This window comes from Trichosurus vulpecula, chromosome 7, assembly GCF_011100635.1.
Source record: "Trichosurus vulpecula isolate mTriVul1 chromosome 7, mTriVul1.pri, whole genome shotgun sequence".
Lineage (NCBI taxonomy): Eukaryota > Metazoa > Chordata > Mammalia > Diprotodontia > Phalangeridae > Trichosurus > Trichosurus vulpecula.
Window position 1 is genome coordinate 30,300,138 of NC_050579.1, and position 18,602 is coordinate 30,318,739.

General features: G+C 45.8%; 1 protein-coding gene across 3 annotated transcripts in view; it reads left to right on the forward strand.

Annotated features, from left to right (window-relative positions):
• LOC118858725 (multidrug and toxin extrusion protein 1-like) overlaps positions 1-18,602 on the forward strand; it is a 73,281-nt gene that overhangs the window by 1,817 nt on the left and 52,862 nt on the right. For 2 of the 3 annotated variants that reach the window (XM_036769330.1, XM_036769329.1), the window contains exons 2-5: positions 11,730-11,831; positions 13,042-13,110; positions 16,445-16,593; positions 17,337-17,379. In XM_036769330.1, coding sequence (XP_036625225.1) covers positions 11,730-11,831; positions 13,042-13,110; positions 16,445-16,593; positions 17,337-17,379 — 363 coding nt within the window. The remainder of the gene's footprint in view (positions 1-11,729; positions 11,832-13,041; positions 13,111-16,444; positions 16,594-17,336; positions 17,380-18,602) is intronic. The other variant, XM_036769331.1, reaches the window with a different exon arrangement.

The window sequence follows — 18,602 nt, forward strand, 5'->3', positions numbered from 1 at the left end:
ATAGATTTAGAGCCAAAAGAGAACATAAAGACCGTTTGGTCAAGCCCCCTTATTTCACAGATAAGGGAACTGAGGCCCAGGGAAGTCAGGTAACCTGAACAAAAGTCACACAAGAAGTGGTCATATGTGGTCACAAGTGACCAAATCCAGGTGCTGCAACTCCTCTTGGGTTGAGGTTCTGGCAGCCAGGAGAGATGATCCCACTTGGCAGGGCAGTGGGCTGAAAGTGTCACTGGGATTTTTACACTGTCACAAAATGTTCCAGCTGTATGGGCCCTTTGTAAATCAAGCAATCCATTCCCTCTGTTCTGCAGATGAGATGACTGAGGCCTGAAGAAGGTAAATGATTCACCCAAGGTGACACGGAGAGTTAGTGGCAGAGTTGATTAATCAAGGAGTTGATTTCAGGCAACTTCCCCAAGGGCAGTTTCTTCCATATCTCTCTCATTTGTGTTCAGCTCCCAGCTTGGACTCAGAGCTTGGACAAGTCTCTTTGACCTCATTAGGCCTCAGTCTCCTGTAAAATGAAGGGCTTGAACTAGGTAACCTCTCAGGTCTCTTACAGTTCTAAACTCTCTGGATGTCCCTACCCCCACCCCCCAACCCCCATCCCTAAAGGGTCAACTCTGGGTTTGGTAAATTCCATACGAAATTCTCACCTCCACCTCCCAAATGGAAGGGCTCAGACTTGATGGTCCTGAGGTCATAGATTTAGAGCTGGAAGGACCTCAGGGAGAGGTCAGCCAGTTAGTTCTCCACCCCCTTGTTTCACTGATGAGAGAGCCTCTGCTTGAGACGTGAAATGATTTGCCCAAAGTCACACAGAGAACAAATTAATAGCTGGACTTGAACTCAGATCTTCTGACTTCAAATCCAGGGTTCAAATCCTCAGACACTTACTAGCTGCTGTGGCCCATGGTGAATCACCTCTGAGCCTCCGTTTTCTCTTCTGTAAAATGAGAGTTGAATTTGACATGACTCCCAATGTCACCTCCTCTTGTAAGATCCCTATGAATTGTAATACTTTGCTGCATCTCTGTCCTTTTAGGTGGCTTAAAAAAACCCACGTCTTCAGCTCCACTGTTAAGAGCACAGCCTTGTTTGACCAGAAAAGTCACTTTTCTGCAGGCATATCAGGCTGGAGCAGTGTTTATCTTTTGCCAAATGGATTACATTATGGCATCTGTAGGACAGATTGGTCCCATCCTGTCTCTGCAGCTCTTGATGTCCAGCCAGGCAGGACTTTGAAATAGCCTTTTGCTGCTCAGTTCCAAGACATCCACCCTTTCCCCAAGACCTTTTCACTAGGGCCTCACAGGTGGCTAGAACACCACAAATGCAAATGAACTCAGCCCTGGGGATTTCAAGCATCCTTGCTACAGAACTGGGAGCACCTGGCTCCTGCTGAGTAGTCTCAGCTGTCTCTGATCAGGTGAGAGTATCATCGCCCTAAACGAGATGGGCAGGGAAGAAAAAGACACAGTACCATCAGCGTGTGCAGGCAATAGATGTTTTTTTCTCATTAGAAATAGCCAGACCACTCACTCTTCAGGCCCTCTGCCTTCGAATTGTTGCTTAGGCATCAGAAATAGCCCGCAGACAGAGAGATTTCTGACAGATCTGGCTTAGCAAGGGACTTGGGTGCCAGGCTAGAAAGAGGTTGTCATAAAATCATAATTTCAGAGCTGCAAGGGACCTCAGAGGCCATCTAGTGCACACACCACAGGAGACCAACCTGAGGCCCAGATGAGTTAAGGGTTAAGGTCATGCAGGTAGTAAGTGGAAGAATTGAGATTTGAACTCAGGTCCTAACTTAGAACCCTGCTAAATTCAACTCTGTTTCACTTTCTCTTTGCCTCCCTCCCTGTCTCTCTCTTTTTCTGTTTTTTTCTGTCTCTCTCTGTCTGTCTCTCTTTCTCTGTGCCCCCTTTTCTCTTTCTCTTTGTCTCCCTCCCTGTCTCTCTTTCTCTCTTTTTTCTGTCTGTCTCTCCCCCCTCTCTTTTCTTTGCTCTCTTTCTCTTCCTCTTTTCTCTCTGTCTCTGTCCCCCTCCCTCTCTCTCTCTTTTTCTCTCTCTCCCTACCTTCTCTCTCTTTCTGTCTTTTTCTGCCTCTCTCTCTCTCTCTTGCTCTCTCCCCCCTCCCTGTCCCTCTCTCTCTTTCCCTCTCTCCCTCCCTCTCCCATCTCTCTGTCTCTCCCTCTCCTCTCTCTCTCTGCCTCTTTTCTCTCTCTTTCTCTGGCTCTCCTCTCCTCTCCCTCTCTCTCTCTGTCTCCCTCTCTCTTTCTCTCTCCTCTCTCTCTTCCTGTCTCTCTTTCTCTTTCTCTCTCCCTCTCTTTCGCTGTCTCTCGCTCTTTTTCTCTGTCTGTCTCTCTTCTCTAGGCATGGTTTTGTCAGAGAGTAGCCATTTATTTCTCAGCCCCTGATTTCATTTGCTTCTACAGTATCATCCTGTCCTGTGACACGAGGAAAAATGACTCCCGTATTCTCCAAATCACAAAACACAACACCCCTTCCTTGGGTTGGCTGCTGCTGGGTTTGTAGAATCATAGCAGGTTGGAGCTGGAGGGGATTGGAAGGGGTATTGCATCCACCCCCTTCATTTTGCTGAGGCCTGAGGCCCAGAGCATGAAAATACTCTAATAGCCTAGATGTCACTGAATCTCCCTGGGTGGCCCAGTGAGCCTATAGGACACGACTTTTTCTGTGAACTAATTGCTCACAGATTAAAAACAATTTAAAGGAAAAACCAGATTTTTCCTCATAGTCAAGCATAGAAGAGTGGAATGAGGTTTAGAATTGGACTACCTGGATTTGAATACCAGTTGTGCCATTTAATAGCTATGTGACTTCGTTGTTCAGTTGTTTCAGTCATGTCCGGTTCTTTGTGACCCCATTTGAGTTTTCTTGGCAGAGATACTGGAGCGGTTTGCCATTTCCTTCTCCAGCTCATTTGACAGATAAGGAAACTGAGGCAAACAGGATAAAGTGACTTGCCCAGGGTCACACAGCTAGTAAGTATCTGAGGCCAGATTTGAACTCACAAAGAGGAGTCTTCTTGACCCCAGGCCTGGCATTCTGTGCACTATGGTGCCACCTAGCTTGACTTTTGAGATATCACTTTACTTCCCTTGGCTTCCAGAAACTGAGTGGGATGGACTAGGCAGGTGATCCTATAGCTCTTAAATCTATGATTGTATGGATAAGAACCAGGAGGTTAGAGATGGTTAGGGGGAAAGAGAAGGGAAAAGAGGGTGGGAGAGAAGCCATAACCCCCAAGTGGGGTCATGCTCATTAGCCATGGATAGATCTAGCAATGAGTAGGCAGGCCGAGTTCCAGGAGCCTCTGCTTCCAAAGGCAATCAGAGGATTGGAGATACCATCCACTCTAACCCCCTACCACATTTAGAGCTGGAAGGGGCCTCAGAGGTTCTTAACTTTATTTGTGTCCTGGACTCCTGGGGCAGGCTGGGAAACCTCTGGACCCCTTCCCAGAATCGTGTTTCTAAATCCATAGGATTCCAATGAAAGTGAAATGCAGCAATCAAAATTATTTTTAAAAAACAAGTCCATGGACCCCAGATTAAGAAATCCTGCCTTCAATTCCAATTCCTATTACTTACCAGGACAAATAAAATAAGGGGATTTTATTTTATGTATTAAAATAAAACTGTATTCTGAGGAGTCCATAGGCTTTACCAGGCTGCCCAAGGGGGCCAGGACACCCAAAACAAGGAAGAAACTCTGCATTAGGATGAGTTGAGAGTCAGGCGGAAAACCGTATGCCTGCAGGTATCTGAATTGCTTGGAAGTTTGGTCCTGCCTTCCCACCGCAAAATATCTTGCTGCCAGACTAAATTGGCAGGCTTTCTGAAGAAACAGACAGGTTTAATAGGTTTAATACCTATTGTGGCCCCCCCCCCATGCTCCTTTAAAAGAAGCATTTATCATGATAGTTGCCCTCCTAGAGATTCCAATCTACTTAGAGATTGGATACACAAGTGACAATGAGTAGAAAGCCATTTATCCAGGCCAAGCCACCTTGCTAGCTAACTCATGGAGCCTGACTCTATTCAGACAGCCCCAGGCCACCAGACCAGACTGTTTCATGTCCCACCCAACCTTCTACCTTCTCCTGTCTCCTCCTTTCTGCCTCTTGCTCTGGGCCCAGTAATCAAATCAGTACCTGCATTGATTCTGGAAAGGAGTGACAGCTGACTTCCCTGGGGCTCCACTCAGCATCACTGTGACTCCCCAAACCAAACTCTCTTCCTTGGCCATCATTCCCCAGTATGGGTTGTCTCCGCCTATCAGAAGGCAAGGAGCCCTTTCCACATTTTCTCTTTGTATTTTTAGTACTTAGCACAATGACCGGCTTACAGTTGGTATACACTTAATAAATGGTCGTCATTCATTTATTCCCAAACAGTGTGGCAGCAGGGTGTATATAGGGGTCACATGAGAAGAGTGCTCTAGCTAGATGAGGAGGTGCATGTTGGGAAGTAGTGGGGGATAAAGCCAGTGCCAGGTTCAGGGATCCTTGAAAACCTGATGACAGTTTGGACTTTATCTTATAAGTAGTAGGGAGCCATTGAAGATTTTTGAGCAAGGGAGTGACGCCGAATTCAATCCAGCAAACATTTATCAGGCACTTACTTAATTTAAGGAAGGTGCTGAGACCACAAAGACATGGTCTTTGTCCTTTAAAAGAGATCAAAGTGGTGTCTTGGGATGCTTAGTCTGATGGTAATGTGGAAGATGGATTGGAGAGGGGAGAGGCTGAAAGGCTGGATTTATAAACTGGCTAGAAAGTTGTTCAGGTGTCCTAGGCAGATGGGGATGGAGGCCAGGAGGCAAGAAGGAATGGGGAAGGAATCAGAAAGACATTTCATAGGGCAGATTGGCTATGGGGTTGGAAGGCAAAGGATGAGTACAAGAGAAGGGTGGGGGTGTGGTGGGGTGGTAAGAATTCTCTGGGCTGTGGAGTCAGGATAGCTGGGTTCTCATTCCTGCTACTCCCCTAACTCCCTTGTGTGATCTGGACCCCCAAGTCCTCATCTTTAAGAGAGATGGGTTAAATGAGATGATCTAGTCTAGAGCTGGGGAGGGAGAGTTAACACACCAAGTGTGAGGATCCAGAAAGATCCACCTCCTGTTAACATATAGATTTTAGTTTTGGTGTTTAACTGGCATGAATTGTAGAATTTGGAGTTCATTTTTATTTTATTTTTTCATTTAATAGTATTTTTCCCAGTTAACATGTAAAGATAGTTTTCAGCACTCGCTTTTATAAGATTTTGAGTTTTGAATTTTTTCTCCCTCCCTGCCTCCTATCCCCCTTCTCTAAGATGGCAAGCAATCTGATATAGGTCATACATGTACAGTCATGTAAACGTATTTCCACATTAGTCATGTTGTGAAAGAAGAATCAGAACAAAGGGGAAAACCACAAGAAAGAAAAAAAGTGAAAATGATATGCTTCCATCTGCATTCAGACTCCATAGTTCTTTCTCTGGATATGGATAGCATTTTCCATCATGAGTCTTTTGGAATTGTTTTAGATCACTGTATTGCTGAGAAAAGCTAAGTCTAACAAAGTTGATCATCAAATAATGTCGCTGTTACTGTGTACAATATTCTCCTGGTTCTGCTCACATCACTCAGCATCAGTTCATGTAAGTCTTTCTGGATTTTTCTGAAATCTGCCTGCTCATCCTTTCTTATGGCACAATAGTATTCCATTTATATGCCACAACTTGTTCAACTATTCCCAGTTGATGGGCATCTCCTTAGTTTTGGAGTTTATTTTTAAAGAAAATGCACAAACTAACTTTGACATAACTCTTCACCCTTTATTTTATTAACAATGTATGATTAATTTTACTTGGTCTCAGTCCAATAACATGACATTCAGGAGGAATAAATGTCAAGTCTTACCCTTGGGTTAAAAGAAGTCAACCCCACAAAGACAGGTTGAGGGAAAGCCATGGTTTGAGGATAGTTTGTCTTTAAGATCTGGAGATTGGAGTTCACTGCACATTTAATGTCAATCAGAAACTTGATGTGGAAACCGAAAATAAACAAAGGCCTGGGTGTGAGCTTTAATAAAAGAGGAATCACTGCCAGGAATAAGGATGTGAAAGTTCCTCTGTACGCTGCCCTGGTCAGACCACATCTGGAGGGCTGGGTTCAGTCCTAGGTATGAGAGTTTAGGGAGGACTTTGGTAAGCTGGGGAATGTCTAGGAGAGTCCAATCAGCGTGGAGAAGGGCCTTAAGTCTATGAGGATGAGTTGAAAGAACTGGGGATGGTTAGCTTGGGGAAGGGAAGAATATGATGGCTGCCTTGATGTATCTGAAGGGTTGTCATATGAAAGAAGGAAAAGACTTGATCCACTATAGCCCCACAGGGCAGAACAGGAACAGAACAGGGTCCAAATGGTAGAGAAGACAAATTAGGATCGATGTCAGGATGTTAGGAAAAAAAACTTAGAGTGGTTGTTGTTCGTCCTTCATTCTCAAACTTCTCTGAAAGTAGGTCAATGAGTCAGTCAATAGCATTTATTTTACCTCTTCCTATGTGCCAGGCACTGTGCTAAGCACTGGATATATAAATACAAACAAACAAACCCCAGACAGTCCCAGTCCTCAAGTAGCTTCCATTCTAATGAGGTGATTAATTGAATTAATGAATGAAGCATTTATTATGCTCTTACTATGCACAAAGCAGTGTACTATGCCAGGAACACAAACAAAGAGTAAGACCATCCCTGCTCTCCAGGAGCTCACAGTCTAACAGAGGGAGAACACGTATGGAAGGTTTCAGCTGCATGTCAGATAGAAAACGCCCATGGTCCTTATGGGGCAGTTACAGAGCAGGTGAAAGTGCTGCTTTTTAAACGTCATTTCCACTGATAAAATCATGTCCATTTCTGCAGGTAAAACATTGGACAGGGCCAAGGGCTCTGGTGAGAAGCCCTGATTTTTCTGGGTCTTCAGGAGGCGTGGCTGCTACACCTGCAGGGGCAGGGGTCAGGCTACATGACCACGGGCTGCTTCCTGGGATGACGTATGAGGGTATGGGCTGGAGGCACAGACATTGCCAAGGCTCTTGGGCTCAGGGTCTGAGGGAGGACTCCTTGTCTCAGCTGGCATCTTCGCTCTCTGTATATAGGCTGTCATTTTAGCAGTCAATGCCCTTTAGATGAAAGAGCCAAAATGGAGTCTGACCCAATACTTACATTGCTACTACTTACCTGTGCGACCTCAGCAGAACCAGCAGCTGCCTGCTAAAGTACCTGAAAGATTGCAAAGCTCGTTTACCCACAGCAGCTCATTGGAGTCTTGGGACAGCCTGGGAGGGAGGCGCTGCTATTTCTCCTTTTTCCAGATATGGAAACTGAGGTCACAGATTTGAACTCATCTCATTTGACTCCACACCTCATGCCTTTTCCTTGTTAAAGGATAGGTCACAAACAGTCACAGCAGCCGTGGGTTGAAGAACTGTCTGGGTCACGGGATCCTGAGACCACAGCTTCAGAGCCAGAAGGGACCTCAAACCTTGTCTGAGAGGCAGAGAAGGGACGGGCCTGGCCTTGGGATGCTGGATAGAATCCCATCTACTGAATGGCCAGTCCCTTCCATCGTTCACAGGATCGTGGCTCTCTGACCAGTGACTGGGTTACTTTTTGGTCAAAGTACATTCTTGCTACTGAGGCTCTGGAATAGGTTGCAAAGTGCTTGGGAGCTTGGGGTGAAGCTTCCAAACAAGTAGTCCATGCAGTTGGTCACTGGAGGCCAGAAATTTCCAGGAGCCATAGGGCCCCTGCTGCTGGGACTCTAGGCTGGGCCCCATATAGTCAAGATGGTAGAGTTGTTCTGCACCCTGGGCTTTGTGGGTAATGACTTTTGTTCAGTCATCTTTCAGTTGTATCCGACTTTTTGTGACCCCACTTGGGGCTTTCTTGGCAGAGATAATGGAGTGGTTTGCTATTTTCTTCTCCAGCTACAGATGAGGAAGCAGAGGCAAACAGGGTTAAGTGACTTGCCCAAGGTCACACAGCTAATAAATATAACAGTAGTGATAGTAATAGCTAGTAATGACTACAGAGACCTTGCTCCATGTTGCCATGGCCTTGAGACTTTGGTCTACTGAGAAATTATCGCAGATTATTATCATGGTGGAAGACTAATAGTTGTCTTTTGGTTTTATTACTGGTTATAGTGGTATCATATTGATATGTGTTATGTTAAAGAGTCTAATTCTCTCTCAGGCAAATTGGAAACCTGTGGAATGAATTCCTGGAGGGATTTATGGGGGGAGGGTTTAATGTTTAACCTACTTGTTTCTTGTATAAAAAGATTTTAAGAGATCTAGTTCCACCTCCTCATTTTACAGACGAGAGAATTGAGGCCCAGACAGAGTAAGGTGTCAGGCTATCGCTTTAAATCCTACTTCAATCCCTGTGGCTCACTTGCTCCCCCCACCTTTGTCTCCCTTGCCATGAGCCTTGTACCAAAGGACAGCCCAGGACACACCTTTGGGACCTTTCCCCCAAACCAGGGCAAGAGCACTGAGCTATCTCCAGATGGAATCATGAAATTACAGCTTTAAAGCTGGAAGAGAGTTATCTAGTCTACGGATAAGATAGGAAGGTCCCCAAATCCCACAGGTAAGTGGCTCTCCTTGGCCTTCCTAACTCCAGATCCAGAGCCCTCCACGTATACATGGAGAAAAGAAGAGAGCACCAGTCTAGTCCTGAGTTCAAATCTCACCTCTGGTGTTTATGAGCTGTGTGACCCTAGGCAAATTGAGTAACTTTTCTGAGCCTCAATTTCCCCATCTGTAAAATAGGGAGAAGAGTGTCTGTAGTACCTCCCTCAGATGGTGTTGTGCTCAGTGAGATGATATATGTCAATTTATTGCCAGAAGCCCTTACATTCGTGTAGCAATCTGCAGTGTTCAAAATACTTCTGTAGATGTGACCTCAACACCTCTATGAAACAGGCTAGGTGGTACGGTAGATAGAGCATTGGACCTGGAATAGAAAAGACCTGAGTTCAAATCCGACCTCAGACACTTACTAGCTGGGTGACCCTGAGAAAGTCACTTAACCTCTGTTTACCTCAGTTTCCTCAACTGTAAAATGGGGATGATAATAGCACCTACCTACCTCCCAAGGATCAAATGAGATAATGTTTGTAAGTCACTTTGCAAACCTCAAAGTGCTATATTTATTAATGTTGTTTTTTTTTAAAAAAAAAGAATCATGTAATTTATTTTTTAATGTATTGGTAGTCAAAACCATGGTTTTTCCAGTAGCGATGTGTGGCTGCGATTGTTGGACTATAAGGCAAGCTGAGCACTACAGAATTGATGCTTTTGAATTATGGTGCTGGAGAGGACTTTTGAGAGTCCCTCGGATAGCAGCATGTCCTATTGTGGCTGATGAGACCAATTCGAGCTCGGAGGGCTCTGCCACAGGACGGGCACAAATAGTCCGTGTGAACACCTGGGGAGGATTCTCTAAATTTGCACAACTCACGTTTCCTTTGAGCTGCTTCAGTTCTGCTTTGCTCATGGAGCATGGCACCTTCTCCGAGACGGGCACGCCATGCTGAGCAGTCCTGTGCCAGTGTCCCCCATGTCACACAATCAATTTCAAAGTTCTTAAGAGAGACCTTGAGAGTGCCCTTGTACCACTTCTTCTGACCACCGTGTGAACGCTTGCCTGTGTGAGTTCTCCATAAAATAGTCTTTTTGGCAAGCATACATTTTGCATTCTAACAACCCATCAGAATTGCACTCTCTGAAGCAGAGTTTGAATGCTTGGCAGTTTAGTTCAAGAAAGGACGTGTGTGTGTGTGTGTGTGTGTGTGTGTGTGTGTGTGTGTGTGCATGTGTGTGCATGTGTATGTGTGTGTATGTATATGCATACATACATATAAATGAAGAAGTACAAATATATACAAAGGTAACTCCATAGTTAACTTAGTTAACACAAAGTATCTGGGGAAGGAGTATTTGGAAACAGCAGTTGTGGGGATCAGGAGAGGCTTCATGCAGAGGAAGGTAGTGTCTTAAGGAAGAGAAGGACTCTATGAGGACCTTGGGGACCATCCAATCCCCTCACTTTATAGGCAAGGAAACTGAGGCCCCCGAGGAAAAGCCCCTTGCTCAAGATCAATTTGACCTGCCAGATCAAGGTATACAAGCTCCATTTCTCCTATTCACCTTCCCATAGTTGGGGGATGATGGGCATAGAATATTGCTTACTGTCAGACTTGGTTGATGTTCACTTAGCTTTGCTGACCTGCCTTTCTTCTCTCTGTTTTTGTCCTTTGTTCTAAAGAGTGACTTTCTGGGTGGGGAAGGAGAAAGGGACATTTTGGGAAATAAAGGTGGTATAAAAACAAGACGATATAAAAATTTAAAAGCATTGATAGGATGTTTTTTATGTATCTTATCTCATTTATTCCTCAAAGCAGCCCTGTGAACCAGGTGCTAATATACGCTACCCTTGGGTAGCTTATCAGAGCCTCACACCCTTCATTTGAGTGCTCATTGGGGTGCTCGTTTCCAGGGCAGTGTTGGTCAGGCTGGCGCCTCTGTTCTCCGTTAGGAATCATGGGACACCTATACCAGATTGCTGTTGGGGGTGGGGTGTGGGGCCAGGGAAGGGAAGGAGGGAGAAAAATTTGAAACTCAAAATCTTAGAAAAATGAATATTGAAAACTTTCTTTACACATAACTTTGGAAAACAAAATACTACTGAGGAATCACAGGACAGCAGTCAATCCCTTGCTCCCAAGAAAGGCAGACTAATCTATTGTGAAGTCATGCTCTGCTCAGGAAAATAAGTGAGCAAACAGACCTTTTGGTGACAGAAAGTTCCCTTGGCAAAGTTCTGTGAAATAATAAAGAGAAGTACGCAGATCCAAGAAAACAACATAGTCAATGACTACAACAGGGTAAATAAAAAGAACAAAGAAAAATGTCAAAATTGAATGCCGTGTAACCCTAGCTACCAAACTTTGTCCTAGATAAGGTAAGAGGAGGTGCCTTTATTACCTGGACTATGAAAACAGGTTCCTAGGGGACCTCTGTGCATTCTTCTCCATAAGATCCAATGACTCTCAGAGCCAGTTTTAGAAGACACAGCTCTGATGGTCACTCCCTACTGTCTATAAACAGAAAATGCAGATTTCTTACCCTGATATCCAAGGTCCTCTGCAGTCTGATTTCAACCAGTTTTCCCGGCCTTACCTCACACTGCTTCTCTCTGCTTAAGCAATCAATAAACATTTGCTAATAATCGATAAACATTTATTAAGCACCTACTATGTGTCCTCTTTAACATTTTGTTGTTTCCACTTGCTTGTCATGCCTTCTTATTCTCAGCTCAGGCTGTCACCAAGTTTGAGCAGAGACTGGCAGTGAGGCTTCTGACTCCAAAAGTATCTGTGGGCATTCTGGAGGAGATGAGGATTATAAACTCCCTGAGGGCAGGCCCAATCTGTTTTGTCTTGCATCTCTAGTGCCTACCGTAGCATCCCTCACATGGTAGGCCCTTAGTAAATGCTTTTTGGATTGGGCCAGTTTGGAGAGGGAAAGACTAGGAGGGAGCTAAAAGGCTGTTTACCATGGGACAAACATTTTTTTACCATCTTCGGGCATCCTAGCAGGCTGACACGGAATCACGGTATTTTTTGTTTTTTTTTTTTCTATTTTCTAGTTTTTGGCTCAGCTGATGATGTTTCTAATCAGTTTCATAAGTTCTGTGTTCTGTGGCCACTTGGGAAAGCTGGAACTGGATGCCGTCACCCTCGCGATTGCTGTATGTATTACCTTCTCCATGTGCTATTCAATAAGGTTGATCTTATGACAGTCAACCAGTAGCTGACTATTCTCCAAACTAGGAAGTGGGAACTGCCCTTTGGACCAGTTGGTCCAACCTGTGAATTAGTTAGCTGTTTGTCCTGGTGATATGTGAGGCCTAAAGGTGGAAAGAAGAAATCAGCAAAATTTCCTTTTTTCCTCTGCCCCGCCCCCCAAGCCTAGAACTGAAGGGAGGCCAGAAGTCATTCTGAGGCTGTCTCTATTCTAGTGGGGGTAATACCGGGAGCCAAACCAAAAAGAGGATGGATCACTCAGAAAGGAGGAATGCTGGACCACTTACAGCACACTCTCAGACCTGACTCATCTGAATGAAGGGGATGGGGCTGGGCAAAGTTATCGGTCTTGCCACGTCAGAATTCCAGCACTGGTTATCCCGTCTTTGAGCATTCAGAAATGGTGCCCGCATCTTGAACTGCTTCCTGGGCCCCAGCTTGCCCCTCTGCCTGATGACTTGGGGGCGGATCATTCCTGGGCCATAGCAGAGAGAGCAATCTGAAACTTGTGATGTACCACAGCTCTGGCTTTATCCTTCATTTGTGTATTTAAAGAAGCATTAATCCAGTGCCTACTGAATGCCAGCCTAGGATGCTGAGGATATAAAGGCAAAAAAAAAAAAGATCCTGCCCTCATGGGGCTTACATTCTAAGGCGGAAATAATGTGTATATTGGCAGTAAATTGAAACAAAATGTATACAGAGTAAGGAGGGGAAGTCCTAGCAACCAGGGCAATAGGAAAGACCTCGGGTTTCAGCATAATAATAGTTAGCCTTTCCCTGGCACTTTAAGGTTGGCGGATAGTTTTGTGTATATTATCTCATGTTATCCTCACAACAACCCTGCGAGAGAGACTATATTATTATCCTCATTTTACAGAGGGAGAAACTGAGGCAAGTAGAGGTAAAGTGACTTGCCCTGGGTCACACAGCTAGTGAGTGAATGAGGCTGGATTTGAACTCAGGGCTTTGTGACTCTTGGTCTATCCACTGTACCACCTAGCCATCCCTAGGACCCAGTGATGGGTCCATTCCTCTTGTGCACCCTGGTTGATTGCCAGGGGCGTGGGTCTTATTCACACTGAAGAAGAAAGGGCTTCCTTTCCTTGGGTTAACGGATGCAATGTTGTTTTCTTTCCACGGCTCTCTGTGTAGGTGATAAACGTCACGGGCATTTCAGTCGGATTCGGCTTGGCTTCAGCCTGTGACACGCTTATCTCGCAGGTAAGGAGGTGGCAGCTAGCCGTCAGGCTCTCACATTGGCCCTCGCCTGGACACAGGTGAAGGGAGCGTGGCGGTGACAGATGCCAGGCAGGCCATGTTGTTTCCAGAGACAACGTAGTCTGGCTCTGCTTTCAAGAGGAATGAGTGAGAGATAAAAGGAAAGAGACGGAATAAAAAGCACGGGAAAGAGAAGAGCTGGGTTTAAATATGACCTCTGACATGGCCTATGTGCACTAGGCTAAATCCTTCACTTTCCTGGGTCTTGGTTTCCTCATCTGTAAAATGAGGTTGGGCTAGAGAAGGCTTCTGAGGTCCTCTCCAGCTATGCATCAATGACCCTATGCTCTTCCTTGGGTGATGTCGGTGTAGGGCCTCAAAGTCTGAATTATTTTCTCTTTTGAGAAAAAAGAAAGTCTGCTAGTTTCCGAGACAGAGGGCCTTCTTAAATTCTTATCTCCTCAGAATTGCACCCTCACACCCCCATTCCTCCATTCCAAAGAGGTTTGGGGACTGAATTCCAACCTCTTTGACCCTAGAAACAAAAAACAAGTTTTTCAGCCCAGGAGCAGCAAACCGGTGGCCAGGATGCTTCTAGCAGGCAGGCAACGGGCTGGAGGGGAAATCAAGGGTCTGGACCACTAGTCCAAAAAACAGAGCTTGGGGCCATTTCTAGGGAGCCCTCTGATTTATCACCCAAGTCTGTGCTTTAGACAACTCTCCAAGACAAGGGCCGCTAGGTGGTACAGAGGATAGAGGGCTGGACCTGGAGTCAGGAAGACCTGAGTGCAAATGCAACCTCAGGCACCAGCAGTGTGACCCTGGGCGAGTCACTTCACCCTATTTGCCTCAGTTTTCTCATATGTCAAATGAACTGGAGAAAAAAATGACAAACCACTCTAGTATCTCTGCCAAGAAAACCCCAAATGGGGTCACAAAGAGAAGACAACTGAGACTATAAGTCACTAAGCAGGAGCCAACCTGTATTAGTTGAAAGAGTCTCTACCTTCAGGAGTTCCCAATCTCATGTCCAGTCCCTGTTATTCAGCTGTTTCAATCATGTCCAACTGTTCATGACATTTTGGGGTTTTCTTGTCAAAGATGTTAGAGTTTTCCATTTCCTTCTCCAGCTCATTCTATGGATAAGGAAACTGAGGCAAACAGGATGAAGTAACTTGCCCAGGGTCACACAGCTAGTAAGTATCTGAAGCCAGATTTGAACTCAGGAAGATGAGTCTTCCTGACTCCAGGTGTGGCCCTCTGTGCACTATGCCACCACTTAGCAGCTCTAGTCTAGTCCCTATCCTAGAGTTATTTCTGTCCTGTGTGTAGGTTTTGCGGGATCCCTTAGTGTGATAATGTCTTTCCCCCACTTACCTCAAAGATGCTGTGGGCCCTTGAGGCAGGGCTGGAGACTCTCCCTGTTGCTTAGGGAAGGAAGCTAAAGCAGCAGCAAAGATGACCCTGACTCAGCCTGGGAACCAAGAGCCATCCCTGCTCGTGTCTGGGCCACCCGCTGGGAAAGGATGCTTCCCAGCTGTCTAGCCGCCAATGTCAGGGCAGCACCTATTTGCTCTGGAGTCTGGTTTTGAGTCTTCTCAAAAATATCTATAGAAAAACAGACTTTTGTTTTGTCTTCCCAGGATGTGTGTTTGGAGACATTTGTCTTGACTGGTGCTGCTAGGCCTGAGCTGACCTTTGTTTTCAGTAGGAGCCCCAGGAGCTCTGCTGGGTCTTGTTTGCCTCCAGAACTTTCATTCTCAGTTTCAGAACTGAATGAATTCCTTTGTGTTGGGCTAATAGGAAAAGCCGTGCATGTTCATTTGCCAACGTTGCAGGCTTTCTTTGCTGGAGATGATCATAGGGCCGAAGGATTATGGCCTCAGAGCTGGAAGGGAGCTCGGAAGTCACCTGGCTCAACCCTCTCCATTTACAGGTGGTGGGGGCAGGGGATTCAAAGTGACTCACCCAAGGTCATCCAGGCAGGAGCAGGATTTGAATCTGGGATCTCTGACTCCAAATCGGGCCTCTTTCCTCTGCATTATGCTTAGCATGGGAGCTTAGATTTGGAGCCTGAAGGCGGCTCGGAGGCAATGATCCAGCCTCCTTAGTTTACAGATGAGGAAAGTAAGGTGGAGGGAGATTCAGTAACTTGACCTCCAGTGCCAGGATAGAATTCCGCCCCTGAGACACCTATGGCTTAGAGGGATTTGGCCCAGGTTTTACAAAACTGAAATGATCTGGGATTAAAGGTAGGTAGATTTGTGGGTTTTTTGTTGTTTTTGTATGTATGAGAGACACAAAAAAACAGTGCAGACGGAAAATGGGCTTAGAGGCAGGAAGAACCAAGATAAAAATCCTACCTCACAGACTTACTAGCTGTATGACCCTGGGCAAGTCATTCAACCTGGAGGTGGGAGGGAAGGAATGTAGAAACACCCCTGTTCAGGGTTGTCTGTGTTTGTGCCCCCTACCTCAGTGCTGTTATCTAGGCAGTGCCCCGTGTCTGGCATACCCTCCCTTCTCACCTCCACCTGTTAGAATCTTAGCATCTTTCAAGGCTCCGTTCAATTCTTCACTGCTTCTGAGAGGACTTTCCTTATGTCTCTCATTGTGCTTCTCTCTCCCGCCTCATGTTCCCTTACGTTCATTTATCTGCAGCCACAGATGCAACCCCTCTTTCTCGCCATTTCTCCTGAAGTGGCACAGGTTCCTTCTACATGCCCTCCTTCTACTTAGAACCAGTCCTAACATTGCTCCTGCAAAGGGAAGATCCGTTGTCTGCCTTGTGGGTCAGTTCACCCCCTGTGACTCCCTAGACAGTGCCTTCCCTGGCCACCCACATAGAATGTCAGCTCCCTGAGAGCAGGCACTGCTTCCTTTTTGTCTTCATATGCCCAGTGCCTAGGGATGTCTGAGTTGAGGGGAGATTTCACTGATTTCCTATTACCATTAGAGAAGCATTTTTAATATATATATGGCCTGGAGTCAGGAAGACCTGAGTTGAAATCCAGTCTATGTGACCCTGGGCAAGTTCCTTAACCCTGTTTGCCTCAGTTTCCTCATCTGTAAAGTGAGCTGGAGAAGGACATGGCAAACCCCTCCAGGATCTTTGCCAAGAAAACCCCAAATGGGGGCATGAAGAGTCAGACACGACTGAATGACAACCGAGAAAGTAACGGGAAAATCTTCCCAGATAGAATGTAAGCAGGGGCTGTTTCCTTTTTGTCTTTGTATGTCCAGAAGCTAGCACACTGCCAGGCACATAGTAGGTGCTCAGTAAAGGCTTGTTTAATCCTGAGCTAACAGCCCTCTCTGCCTCCCGTGTTCCCCTCAGACATACGGCAGCCGTAACCTGAAGTACGTGGGGGTCATCGTCCAGCGAGGCATCCTTATGCTCCTCTTGTGCTGTTTCCCCTGCTGGGCCGTCTTCATTAACACTGAGCAGATCCTGCTCCTCTTCAGGCAGGATCCAGATGTGTCCAGGTGAGCTGCTCCGGGCCTCAGTTCCCCCATCTGTCAAATGGGTGTGATGAGACAGTGCCTCCCTCCCAGGATTGTTGTGTGAGGATCTAATGAGAGGGCGGCTGTGAAGCACTTCAAAAATCTAAGAATGGTGTGTAATAATCATAGCTGTTATCACTGTCACTTCTACCAATGGTGAGTAGAAAACACTGCCCAGACAGTGGAGCCCAGACATTAGCAAAGCCCAGTGGACCGGATGAAACATTGGGTGTTTGAAGCTCTCTTTGGACTAATGGTTCAAATCCTTCAGTTTCCCTTCAGCCCAATGCCTACCTGCTAGAAGCATCCTGGCCACCGGTTTGCTGCTCCTGGGCTGAAAAACTTGTTTTTTGTTTCTAGGGTCAAAGAGCTTGGAATTCAGTCCCCAAACCCCTTTAGAATGGAGGAATGGAGGCCTGTGGGGGGTGAGAGTCTGAGGCGATAAGAGGCGATAAGAATTTAAGAAAGCTCTTTGTCCTGGAAACTAGAGACTTTTTTTTTCTCAAAAGAGGAAATAATTTGGACTTTGAGGTGACAAGCTGACTTTGGAATGTAGGGATTAGAATAAGTCTCCCTTTGCTTGGGCTGGCTGGTCACATTTAAATGCTTGTGCTCAGGACAAGCCGGAGAGCCTGAGCAGACCCAGCCAATTGTCTGCTAGACCATCTCATTGCCAGGGGCACCTGTAACGCTTTTCCTTTTCTCTTTTGTTTTAACTCTGATAGGCTTACTCAGACCTACGTCCTGATCTTCATCCCTGCTCTTCCTGTGAGTTCCCAAGGGTCAAAGGGTTCATTTTATGGGGTGCTTGGGTAATGAAGATAGAGATGGGATTTCCAGGAGATCGAGTTTACACTGCTGGAGTCCTAGGGACAAGGTGCACTCGGTCAGGGAGACATTTACCAGACAAGGCTCCATCACACCTGAGGCCAACCTTAACTGGGGTTTAGGCTCTAAAGAGAAACCTTAAAGCATTAATCCAGAGTGGCCAAAATTACCCTCAGAAATCCTTTAAGCTCCCCCAAAAGAAGAGTGTTCTATTTTTAAACAGTTATAGTACTAAAGAAAAAAGGAGGGAAAATTTTGACTAGCGCCTTCCCTTCCTAAATTGCCTTATATTTAACTATTTTGTATTTATTGCTTGGTATTTATGCTGTAGGTGCTTATACATGCCCCCTCCCCATTAGAACGTAAGCTCGTTACCAGCAGGGGTTGTTTCGTTCTTTGTACCTGCGTCCCCTGTGACTGGCACCTAATAGATGCATAATAAATACGTGTTGGTTGATTTATAAACAGAGGAAAACAGAAATAGCTGGAAGGCTTAGCTGGCACGAAGATGAATAATTAGAGAAGGATAAACATTATTAACACTTTTCTCCAGCAGTTCCTTAAGTCTGGACAATCAATAAATCAAGTTTCTATTTGTAACTCTAACCCATTTCCAAGGTGTAAATGCTCACACTAAAAGTTTAACAACTGGCTTGCTTTAGCGGGTTATGAGCTAGCTTCAGCAGGTTACAGCTAGCTCCAGTGGGTTATAAGCTAGCTCCAGCACTCCGCTGGCCAGGGCTAAACTAGATGAAGGTGAGAGATCAGGGAGAGGGAGCTTTCAACGTGGCAGATGGCCATCTGGAATTACAAGGGAAGGGGAAGTGGGTATTTTGTGTGCCATGGAATGAGGAGGTAGCAATTGCCTGGAATTCTGACCCCTTAGGGTCTTGCGAGGATGGACCTGGGTTCAGATTCTGGTTCTACAGTCTTTGTAACCCAAGGCAGGTCTTTTCTCTCTAGGGCATAGTTTCTTCATCTGTAATACAAAGAGGTTGGACTAGACGGCTCCTGGGGGTTAGGCTTTGCAGCTGTGCGTCTGGTGTGGTGCTCTATATGAGCACAGAATGGGAGGAATGGAGGAGACTGAAAAGAGCACATTGAGAGCTAGAAGGAATCTCTTGTTCAACTGATTAAGTTGTTGCTGAGTTTTCAGTCACGTC